The sequence below is a fragment of the Sceloporus occidentalis genome, unplaced genomic scaffold (assembly GCF_023333645.1).
Source record: "Sceloporus occidentalis isolate IW3139 unplaced genomic scaffold, rSceOcc1.0.p SCAF_7, whole genome shotgun sequence".
Classification (NCBI taxonomy): domain Eukaryota; kingdom Metazoa; phylum Chordata; class Lepidosauria; order Squamata; family Phrynosomatidae; genus Sceloporus; species Sceloporus occidentalis.
Window position 1 is genome coordinate 19827071 of NW_028316987.1, and position 12882 is coordinate 19839952.

Here is a 12882-nt window from a genome sequence, read left to right on the forward strand (position 1 = left end):
AGGACAATGTTACACACTACTTTTATGGTCATATAAACAATAAAGGCTTTGGGGTTCCCCCCACCCTCAAAATAAGCATCACAAACCCACTAGAATTACTGCAATTGAAACAGAACCCCTAAAACATTTTACCATCTCATTTACCGTGCGAACTAGATCCCACAACTGCAAACATCCAAATATAACTCTCCAACTAATAAAAGCTCATAAATCAGTTTGGTGTAAGCAGTTTGGGTAGCAGTTGAAGCGAACATCAGGAAGGAGAGGAAGAGTGCCATGAAACCTGATAGCACAGATGGTGGATAGTGAATTAACAGAATCACAGATAATTTGGCAGTTCTGCTTAACCTCCATAATGAAGATCCTACTCTTCTGTTGACACAAAAGATGTAGCAAATAAAAAACAATTGTCCCTCTATATACCTGGATTCTCTATCCACAGATTCAAACATCCATGGCTTGAAAATATCCTTCCCCACCCCCCCAAAAAAACCACCATAAATTCCAAAAAACAAACCCTGATTTTACCATTTTATATAAGGGACACCATATTACTATGCATTATATTTAATGGGAGTTGAATATCCGTAGATTTTAGTATCCACAGGAAGTCCTGGAACCAAACCCCAACGGATACCAAGGGCCCATTGTATGTTTAAGCAACAATTAAAACACTTAATTATAAGCTGTTTTAAATTATCACATGCTATTGCATGCATCTTTACATGTGCAATGAATGCAGTTGTTGCAGTGAAGAGATCCCTCAAGACTAAGCTAACTCACTGCTATCAAGTAGAATAAAAGTGATTTTCGCATCAATATCCCCAGCAGGATTACCTTTCAATGTAGGAAAGTCTCACGTCAGAACACTAATCCCACCAAGAGAGAATTCGACCATTGATGAATGCTGCAGACATCAGTAGTTTATTGGTATGTTTAGTCAAAACACATTCAAAAATGGAAACTTAAAAGTAAATACTTTCCACCTGCAACAAGTAAACTAGATTCTACTAGCATATAATGCTTAACACATTACAGCAATAAAGATGGTATTCCACTGTCTTGCATACCTACGAAAGCCAAAAAGATGGTTAAAGCAAGTTTGTTGAAATAGGAATGTAATGATAGCAAATACTACCCATATCAACAAATCAGCAGTTTAACAGGTCAAAGATCTGTCACTTTTTCTTCTAGAGGTACATTTATTGAAAAGGAGGGACAAGAACACTATGAGTCCACAGTACAGAAGGTGAACAGTCACCATGTAAACTTCTGTGTATGCTTCCAATATTTTAATTTCATGGCATTTAAAGAAGCAAGCCAGAAAGCTGAATGGCTCAGAAGCTCCTCTAATGGTCAGTAACATATTTTTCAGATTATTCCTCCAGTGCCATTTGCCTTAAGAGTTTTTACAAAAAATGGCAGGGCAATACCGTAGCAATAAACAAGTCAAGAAACAGAAAACACTGGTAAGCAAACTGCTTTCTGAGAACAGCAGTTTAAAGAAAGGCTTCCAACTTAAGTCAAGTTTATGGTTTATGGTGAGGCATTCAAGTACTACATTTCCAGGTATCATCTGGAAATGAAACAGTTCAACACAAAAAACACCCCAAAAATATAAACATGGAAATAGAGAAATGTGTCCCAGAAAGTGTATGAAAATAGTGCAAGACTTACCGTCAAACATGGAAGACCTCAATTTGGGGGGGTGGAAAAGAATGATACAAACTCACTCCCCCCCTGTACACACACAGGCAAGTTTTTCCACATTCTTTAGAAACAACAAATGGTTACTTTAACCAAATGCTCCTTGCATTAGGCATAATTGTTACATCATATCAAGTGAGGTCTTCCATGCTTAGAGCAGCTCTGAGTGGTCACATACTTTTGCCTCCCCTCTTCCTCAAGAGTAAGCCTGAGGTTTGCTGAATTGTCCAGTGTGAAGCTGGGGAGTATTGTTTGCTACATTTGCCATTTTCTGGAATGTGCTATCTTTGCAAACAGGAACCTAGAAACAGCAAACCTCTCACCAAAATGCAAGAAGCTCTACAAAGTCCAAATACACAAGGAGAGTTCTCCCTCTGTGTACAAATCTGAGCCACGTAGGCCAAGTTGCTTCAAGGTTTGTGCAAAATGGGTGACAGTTCAAAAAACTGGAAATAGCAAATATCTGCGCTATTATCCTGCCCTGTGAAAATTGCAGTATCCTTGAGTGTAACGTGTTAATTATGTTAACTGGAGTATACTTAAAATGAAGGTACACACTTGATTAACTTTGGAGTTGCCTATGCAAGAATGCACACTTACTTCCATAACTTCACTTGTTAAAAATGCAGCTACTACTTCGTACCTCCCTTTTCTCAAAGGCTTTAGAAGCTTGTTAGCTGTAGGCAAATAATATTCCAGTAACTTTTACTGATTTAAAGATACTGCAATTTTTATACAATGATTTTATAAACATTTTTACAGCTGTTAAGAGTTTTGCAGCACAGCCATTCATACACTATACTGTACAAAATCACCAGCAAGACTGGAATGATGTATTTAATAGAAGGCACCATCATGCTTATTACATTACCAGAGACCTCAATACAGTAAAGACAATTTTTCACTGTACACTGCTTACAGAAAGGGGAAAAGGGAGGAGGAGTGTGTTGAGCAGTCAGCCATTCCTGTTCTGGAGAGAGGCAGGGAGCTCATAAGATTCTTTTCTTTAAAAAATCATTTTGCTTTCAGGACAATGATTTCTGACGTTTTACATTTGTATTTAGAGCTAAATGGTTTCTTTCTGGAGCATACTTGTAGTCTTGTTAAGGTCTATGTGTGTGTGTTTGTGTGTGTGTATTGGTCACAGCAAGCAGAGTAGATGCCCGCATCGTTTCACAAGCTATTTTTTTCCTTGCTGTTTTCAGCAGATGTCAACATAAAATGAGTCAAGTACCCATTAGCACGTTTTAAGTTCATAAAAACATGAGTTGTTTGGAGCCAAGTGTTCTAAAAGGGGAGGGGAAAGAGCAAGCTTCTCCAATTGCACAGATTGGACTATTTGCATTTCCAACAGCAATAGGCAGAAACAGTAACACTTACACAAAATGTGCAGCAAAGGATTATTATTAATGTTTTATACTGGAAGGACTGTAACTCAATTAGGTACGCCCTTTGTCCTTTCTGTTCTTGCTGCTGCAGAAAGTTTAAATGGTCATTTCTCAGTCCTTAATCTCCAAGTCTAATTTATAGGTTAACCATGTGACTTCTTTGTGAAACTGGGGAAAGAACGTCCACCTCAATTTAACTTGTAACCAAAAGATGTTTCTCACATCAAAGAAATGATCAAAAAGGCTGTGTTACATTCCAAAGCCAGAAAATTAACAAGAATGCAAACACGACGAATAATGTATCACTGCCAAGACTGCCTGCCAACAATGGTGTCTTCAGCGACGTTGACCTGTAAACCGGCCCTCCATCTGCCCAGTTCCTCTTCCAGAGCCAAGTTTCTGGGACATGCCACCCCTTAGAGGTGGCCCTCTTCCATCACGGTCTCGCATCATTCCACCACCCACTATGCCACGCGGTCCCCCAGGACCTCTGTCGTTGCGCCGAATATCCCTGCGGTCATCACCACCACCTCGAGTTTCCCTTTCACGAGCAGCTCTGGTCTTTTTTTCTTCTACATTCAAGCGCACCTCACCACGGAACATAATGGGCTTTGTGGGGAGAGGAGGGGAGGGAGAAAATGTTGATACCAAAAACTTGGTTAGTCTAATGATGTCCAAAAAGGACACAAGTAATAGAACATGTGCTCTGCATGCAAAATATCCCACGGGCAATCCCTACTATTTCCAGTTAAAAGAATCTCAGGTAGGAGGGATCATAATAACTCTCCATCTGCTAATGCCTTGAACAATCACCAACTGGAGAAGACAAGATTGAATTAGAAATACAAGGCCGGTGAAAGAAGCATTTATGTGCCCTTCAGAGAGGATAGCTGATATCTGGCTCCCACTTCAGCTATTCTCTTCAGTCATTCCATTCTACAGCAGTGTAAAGAAAGATGGGAGAGCAAGGCCGTATCCACTGGCTAGACTGAGAGACTGAACTGGGAGAGGCCATACTTAATTGTGGGATCTTTCTGAACCTGCAAAGCAAACCCAGATTTCAACTGTGAACAAGCAGGCATTATATTCATCCCCCAAACCCTCCCCCAGTCCAGTGACATATAGTGGGTGAAGCAGAGGACAAGGGCAAAATTTGTGTACTTCACTGGGAAGTACAAATACATCTCAGATGCGTGGGTAGCACCAGAATACATCTTCAGCCAGAACTTCTGTTCTCTTCCCAAAGGATGGAAAAACAAGGAAAGGAAGTAAGATATTAATTAAGCTAATATCTAGTCATGGCCAATACATCAAATAGAATATGTTTGCATATTAGAATCTATCCACTTCTACAAAGGACCCCAACTCTAATGACCAGGTATTTTAGGGGAAACAGTTTTAAAGCCAGATGTTTTATTCATTCTGGTTTACAGATATCTACCAATGGGCGGGGGGAGGGGGGGTTATGACTTTGAAAGTTTAACAAGAGAGAGTCCAGAATATTTATATATAGTTATGCAAACAACCCCACCCCTCCTTTGGCATACACTGGCCATAGTCAGAGTACTTACTTTCGCCAACAAAATTTTCTGAACTGGTTCAGAGTCATCAAATACAACAAAGCCAAAGTTTGGAAGTTTTCCTCCAACACCTTTAGTATTGATGCGAAGTTCCACAACGTTCCCAAAGCCTATGAAAGCACAGTACATGTTATAGAAGAAAAGGCACAGCATCTTAATCAACAAATCAAATGACACAGAAGGAAGTATTGTAGCGTTCATTAGAGAGACAATTCAGTATATAAAATTACAGTGTTTAAGAATCTATGTGTCTTTCCTTCGATGCAACACTTCACTACAAAGTGAAAGATGTGTCACTTACTCATGAAGAATTCCTTCAGTTCATTCTCATCAATGTCGTGTGGTAAATTCCCAACAAACAGCTGGTGACTATCTGGGTAGCGAATTATCCGACGACTGTCTGATTCATTCTGATCCATGTCCCCTCGGCCTATAGTCATTCCAAACAGTGATGTCAACTCAGTGCAAATCTGTGTATTTTAATTTGTATGTACAGTTTCTATTGGTATCTAAATTATATACAATGATTTTTTTTAAGCCTCTGAAAAATATATTAGTTTCTTAATAGTACACAAGGACTTATAGACTTAATTATAATGAAAGTGTGAGATTCACTTTCTTCAGCCAATTTTACACCAAGTTCAGAAGGTATTTCACATGTATAAAATTAGGGTTTTCTAGCAAGCTTAGCAGAAGTTCATATGGTAGTGATATCTTTATTAGGCTAACCAAAAGGCACAACATACATTATGATAGATTTCTATGCTCACAAACATCTTCATCTATTCTTCAGTGGTCAAGAGATCTCACTGCTTTAGCTACTCATAAACATATATTTTATAGATGTATTTGGAAATATGGTCAGCTTATATTAATGCACATGCCACAACTATGTTCCTATCCCATATACTCCTGCCTTTTCTTCTTTTTTCCTTTCTTTGTAACTATAATTTTAAAATCCAAAGGAATTAAAAAAATAAACATATTCTATATATGGCCTATAGCATGTATTCCAATTAAACTATGAGTCGGATCTACAGTGATATGTAGAACTCAAAGACATAGTTGTGTTAGTCTGGAAAATCAGTATGCAAATGGATCTTGAAGCACCTTTGAGACTAACTGAAAGATACAAGTTGGTAGTATGGGCTTTTGTAGACTTGAGCCTATTTCCTCAATGCATTTGGATGCATGTGGTATTGAGTACACATCATGGGAATCAGGAAACTCAGGACAACTTAGCAACTTAATGTATGACTAAATCTGGATCTAATGCAATGTATTGCAGTTCAGAAAGTTAAGAGACCTTTCTATGAAGATGCCAGCCACAGATGCTGGCGAAACGTCAGGAAGAAACTTTTCTGGAACATGGCCACATAGCCCAAAAAACTTGAGACCTTGTTTAATTTCCTCATTGAATACTGGACTATATAAATCTTTGTTCTGATTAATGAAAATAATTCTTATGAACTTACAACTGGCATTTCTCTTCCCTATCAGGATGATTTTATGTTCTTTAGCAAGATAATTCTGATGTTCTTATTCACACATAAATATGACTTATACTCTGATTTCCCCCCTGGCTGTTAATAACACAAGCATCCAATTTAGAATCAAACTGAAAAACTGTGAAAATCAGTCATTCTAGGAGAATGTGATTCCAATCAAATTTATTACAACCAAATTTCAGGTATATATGGGGTGTACAAAAAGCTACAAGAAGCCAAAAGCAATTAGATGTTCGTGCATCACTACATCTGCTCAGCGAAGGCTGACAAGCAAAATAAATTATTTTGCCTGTTAACAATAAAGTAGGAAAATCTCATAAGTGCAAGAAACTCAAAAGATCAAGACAGAGGTACCCCTGGTTAGTCAAAAGGCAGATTAGGAAATGATTCAGCCAGCAATGGATGGGAATACATTCTCCCTGAATTCTCAGGCTTGCAGCTTGGTGTACTCCTGGCCAGGGGTTCCTTTGCACAGATAAAACTAGTGTGCTGGCTGTGCCTGTTCCTGAGGTGTCAGATGTCACATGCCTTGCTTGCTTCCTGTATGGATGTAATTTAGATTACTGTAACACTGTCTACATAGGCTGCTTTTGGGAATGGTTTGGCAACTTTAGCAGGTCTAAAATGTTGTGCCCAGGCTGCTAACTGGGATTGGTTATAGAGATCATATAACCCCCTTGCTGAAACAGCTCTGTTTCAGCTGACTCATTTCTAGCCAGAATTCAAATTGCTGGTTGTGGTCTTTAAAGTCCAATATGTCTTGGGTCCAGACTATCTGAAAGACCATATTTCCTTATATGAACCAGTCCAAGCTTTGAGATCTGTAGTAAAGGGCTTCCTCCTAATCCCACCACCACCACTACAGGCAGGGTTGGTGAGGACATGGGAAAGGGCCTTCTTAGTGGCTGGCTCCCAAGTTGTGCAATTCCTTTCCACAGAAGGATTGGTTGGCTCCATATGTTTTACTATGTTTTAAATGCCTTTTTAAAAATGTTTTTAACTTTATGTTTTAAACAGAACTGTGGTTTAATTCTTTTAACTTTTATATTAATAGTATTTTAATTATTTACAGATTTTTAACAGTACTTTGTTTCAAATGGTAGTGAGCTGCCTTGAATCCTGTATCAAGAGACTCGAGAGATATAAACTTTAATAATGATGATATCATCATCATTGGTGGAGATTACCTGTGCATACAAACATAAGTTAAGGAACAGATACTGGAAAGCCACATTAAGTTAAACGTCCAACTCCCAAGTAACTACATTTATTTATTTAGTTAGTTGACACATCTATATCACAACATGGTGATGCACACAAGGTTCACAGGTGATCTCCCACCCAGGCAATTAAGAGTTCCTTATTTATTTTGGTTCAGTAATGAGGCTATATCATGTGCTTTTATACAATGCATTTGTCTTTCAAGTTTGCATTTTAAACCTGGAGTGGTTAGGTAGGTAACTCAGATCAAAACAAATAAACTAACCTTTAGAAGTCCTTCTAAATCCAGAACCTATTGCAAACCAAAACAGCAGCACTAGTGCTTAAAAAAGCTTACCTGGTCTGGGTCCTCTCGATGGAAAACCTGGTCGCTCCCTTGGACGCTGTTCACGAACACGAGGAGGTTGGGACTGGGTTTCTGGTTTTGTTTCTACTCTTTGCTGAAACAAGAGAATCTATTATTAGCAGAGATTTTAAAGATAACTTAAAAGCCAAAGCAAAACAACTCACAAAAGCATGATACTGACATATTTTTATGCAGTATGAAAAATATTTCCTTATCAATTCCTCTGTACCAATCCAGGACTGTAGGGCTTGCTGATCAAATTGCAAACAAGACATGAACAGGAACTCACAAAAGCCAGTCCTGCTCCATATCTTATTTACAGAGGTTGGTATCCAAAGCCCTTTACGGGGAGACCTCCAATGTCAGTCCCACAATTGCATCTTTCCCCGCCTCTGGGTTCAGAAATACTCCTGTGTGTCAAGCTATGAGGGGCTACAATCAAAAAGAAATCTTCTTCTCTGTCTCTCATACACACCCAAGGTATCTGCTTGCTTACAAAGGGGTACAGGACAGGATCCCAGCTGTTAGTTTTGGATCAACATGGCCTTTAATCTCTTTGTCCTGAATGGTCTGAGACCTATTTAAGCCACCTCTCCTCTGAATATGTCACTAAGACCCTATACAGACCGTTCCCAAAAGGCCGGCCTGTGGGCAGAGTCAGGGTGCAGAGTCCTGACGCACACCCTGACTTCGCCCCAGGACATCATGATGCCACATGTTGTTCCAGACTCTGGTGCTGTGTCCAGATGACACAGCGCCTAAAGGGCGCCATACAGCCATGCCACCACGGCTATGGCGCCCTGATCCGGCCAGGAAAAGGGTGGTGACCCGGCACCCCTCAGTGGTGGTCTGTAGAGCCCCTACTTCTTTTAAAAATTTAAGTAAAATTTAAGCTTTTTAACATTTACATGAAACCGCTAGGAGAGATCATCCGGAGACATGGGGCGCGGGGTTATCAGTACGCTGATGACACCCAAATAGTCTTCTCTATGTCTCCGACTGATGCAGTGACTGGGGATGGCATCTCTCCTCTCGTGGCCTGTCTGGAGTCGGTAATGGGCTGGATGAGGGAAAACCGACTCAGTCTGAATCCAGAGAAAACGGAGGTGCTCGTGATAGGTTCCCCCGGCCCAGGGATGACGGTGGTTCCACCTGTCCTGAACGGGATCACGTTTCCCGTGAAGGACTCGGTACGCAGTCTGGGGGTGCTCCTTGATTCGTCCCTCCACCTTACAGCTCAGGTGGATGTGACGGTCAGGAGCACCTGTTACCAGCTTCGGCTGATTCGCCAGCTGCGTCCCTTCCTGGACCGGGGGTACCTTGAAACGGTAGTACATGCTCTGGTAACCTCTCGTTTGGACTTCTGCAATGCGCTCTACATGGGGCAGCCCTTGTACCATACCCGGAAGCTACAATTAGTGCAGAATATGGCAGCCAGGCTGGTTACTGGCATATCCAGAGCCAGCCACATAACACCAGTGCTTAAAGATCTGCACTGGCTACCTATTCGCTTCCGGGCGCAATACAAGGTGCTAGTTATTACCTATAAAGCCCTAAATGGCTTGGGCCCAGGATACCTTGAGGACCGCCTCTCCCCATACAATCCGCCCCACACCCTCAGAACATCTGGGCAGCAGCTATTGAGGGTTCCAGGGGCCAGACTAGCCTCCACGTCTAGAAGAGCTTTCACCATCTTGGCCCCAACCCTCTGGAACTCCCTGCCCATTGAGCTCCGCTCGGCCACCTCCCTGGCCCAGTTTAAAAAGGGGCTTAAGACTTTCTTGTTCAAATCAGCATTCCCTGATACAGGCCCCAATTAGTTCTCCCCCCCCCCCCCCTTCAAGTCAGTAGTGGCAAGCTGGCTAGAATTGTTTTTAATGTAATTGTAATTTTAATGTAATTTGTAATTGTAATTGTAATTGTTGATTGTAATAGATGTTTTAGAATGTTGTACACCGCCCTGGTTATTTAGAAGGGTGGTATAGAAATAAATTTTTTATTTATTATTATTAAGTAGATAAACTCTGACTTTTCTTTCAACATTGCTAAATGTACTGTCTGACAGGTTTGTAATCTCATATAGAAGAAAAAATTAGGATACAGATCTCTCATTTCTCTAATTGTCCTGCCCGTGGAATCTGTTGAGAAAAGATCAAGAAAATGACCAGGTAGGATATCCTCTATCAGACCAAACTGTTCTTTGTCCCCCCCCCCCCAGGGATTAATCTGGAGGGAGATTTAGAATTACATTTGTTAACTAATGCTAGAATTTGTATAGTTACAAACTGGAGGTCAACAAATGCTGCATTCTTGACAGACTGATGCAAATTTACTGGTGCCCACCATTACATGATTTACTGGTTTAAGTGAATTTGGACTGAAACTAATTTGCCCTCTTATAAAAGGCAACAATAAAGACTAGCAAATACATTTCTGGATTAAACAGCTTTAAATAGGTTCAGTGAATTATCTGAATACCTAACACTACAGCATTGCTACCAAAGTTATGCACTAATTGATAAATCTTACTGTTTAAATTAGGTGTAACCGACATCCGGTCCCTCACATGCTGTAGTAGTCCAACTAAATCATCATTACTTATATTTGCTATGGTTTACAGGGGCTGCCATCCAGCAACATTATGGAGAGTTCCATGTCCCTCACTCCTGTTTTATCTGCATATGAAGCTTTTATTCCCCTCTCCACTAAATTCAAAGAATGATACCAAAGCTTAAGAAACAAAAATAAATGTTCATGGCTATTGAGAAAGGCCTGGAAGAAGTATGCTCCACAATATCCAACACACTTTCATAAATTATAACCCAGATTTGTCTATAGCTCCTTGCCTGAAATGCCTCCCGTAGTCTTTTTAATGTGTTCCCTTCTCCAACATTAGTACTAGATACTGCAGAGTATTAAGTGACTGAACTATAAATTGTGAAGTCCCTGGCTCAGACCTCACCTGTGCTATGAATTCACTAGAGGGTCTTAGGCAGGCCTCTTAGATCCCTTTCTCCAATCTACTGTATGTGGACAATACTGATCTAAACTACACAGCTCTTGTGTGGATTAGAACAAGATAAATGTAGGAGGATTTCTACATTCAAAACTATTATATAAAATGTTAAAAATGGTAGGCAAATTATTGTTTTGGAGCATGATGTGTCAAATGTATTAAGAATCTTAAGCACAAATCAACAGACAGGCTGTTTATTAATTGTTTACTATTTCTGCCTCTTGGTCAAGGAGACAAACTCTGATTCTCCTCAACATTTTTGCTTTTCCCTTTGGGACTGATTCCATCTTCCTCTGCACAACTACAAATTGGATCAACTACAAATTAGGAGTAAGTCAATGAAGTTCAAAGTGATACTCTAGATTTCTGTTCAGAAGAAGGGAAAGGGAGAAAAACTGTTTCTGCATTCTGTTTATACCACCATGAGATGTGTGGTGAATTATGGATACTAAGGAAATATATATCCTCATAGATACTCTGTTAATTCATCCAATGCTTGGTAGAGTGATACCAACCCTTAGTTCATTGATCTTTGGAAGGGGAGAAAATCAGCCTCCATGGATTCTGAATATTAAAGAAGTTGTGTGGTGTAAATTACATGTCAGCAAATAAACTTGTATTTCCTGGGAGTGGAAGGAGAAAATTCTGATTTTACTTGTGAAAGTCACTTATTCTAACAAGGAAGGAAATAAACTAACATGAAGAATAAGCTCTTCTGTCAGACTAGACTGATTTCAGATCAAAAGAGTCTCCCTGTTATTCCCTAGACACTGAATACAAGGGAGCACATGTCCCATCAGCAACTACAGCAGTGGGAAACAATTTCTTTTCCCTTCCTCAGGGAACCCTAAGAAGTGAAAAATGCAGTCAATGGGATACAGAAGGATGGAAAGAAGAAACAATTTCCTGAAGGCAATTCCTACCAGAAATTAGCAAGCATCAAAAGGAATCAGTAACCCCATATCGGACAGACCTACAAGACTTCCTTCCCTGAAAGGATAGATTTTTCACCAATAAAACCCAAGAAGTCTTTTTCTCATTACAAAGAGGAGGGGTATAGATAGTGTGGGAATGTTCAAAAGCTTTACAACCCAGAATAGGAAATCACTCTCCAACTGGTAATGAATGTTTAACAGTGATTTAATCCATGGGTGAAAAGTCTTTTTCTAGACCACTTATTTAAAGGGCACCTCTGCAAGGACATTTGATCTTCTTACAAGAAAGTCGACATTCCATATTTTTCATCAAGGCCAGGATCAGCACAAGACATCTTGTTGTCTAGGCCTGCATCTGCACTGCACAAATAATCCAGGTTGACGCCACTTTAACTGCCATGGCTCAATGCTATGCAATTTTGGGAATTGTAGCACTGAGCCAAGGCAATTAAAGTGGTTGCAACTTGGATTATTTCTGCAGTCTGGATGCAGTTTAAGGCAAAACAGCCAAAACTGTGGCACACTGTACCCTAACCCAGCTAGGTTATCCCGGGATTTAAGACATTAAATTCCATGGACATCTCCCTATTTAGTGGACTATAATAAATATAATAAAAATTAAAGGATAATAAATTGCAATAATTAGCTGACTTTCAGTATGCTAAAAACCAGATATGACCAGTTCTGATCAAGAGGGTGGGCTATCCCACCAAATGTATCAAATATGCAGTATTCCTCAGTCAGAGTGTGTCAGTATTTCTTCCAGAAGTGCCAAGGCAATAAATCTGTGAGGCAGTATGCAAGAAAAGCTAATGATATCCTTTTGCCCAAACAAAAGTAGGGTTTTGTCCCACCTCTGCTTTTGATTGGAAGTACCTATTCAAACATTTCAGAAACATTTAATTTCTCAAATATCAGACTGCCAGGATTGGTTAGCATTGTTTAGTGACATGGTAACAGCACACTGCACATGATCAGAGACCAGCGCTTAACAAGAAGCAGCCATACCACCTATCTTGGTAGCCATGTTCTTGAATGTAACAGTCTGGGCCTGTTTGCCACCAAAAGACAGCTCTCTGCCTGCTCACAGCAAAGACTGCTCCAAAACTAAAAACCTCTAGCTAAAGCCGAGCATGTTGGGAAAGGGCAAACCAAAACTGGAAATAATGCAGGGGATCCTA

General features: G+C 40.1%; 1 protein-coding gene across 2 annotated transcripts in view; it reads right to left on the bottom strand.

Moving 5' to 3' along the window:
* Positions 1-905: 905 nt before the first annotated feature.
* The window catches only part of G3BP2 (G3BP stress granule assembly factor 2), a 38940-nt gene continuing 26963 nt past the window's right edge, over positions 906-12882 (bottom strand). For both annotated transcript variants that reach the window (XM_089532288.1, XM_089532287.1), the window contains 4 exons: positions 7742-7844; positions 4977-5105; positions 4667-4785; positions 906-3704 (listed from right to left, as the gene is read on the bottom strand). In XM_089532288.1, coding sequence (XP_089388414.1) covers positions 3432-3704; positions 4667-4785; positions 4977-5105; positions 7742-7844 — 624 coding nt within the window. In that variant the 3' untranslated portion in view covers positions 906-3431. The remainder of the gene's footprint in view (positions 3705-4666; positions 4786-4976; positions 5106-7741; positions 7845-12882) is intronic.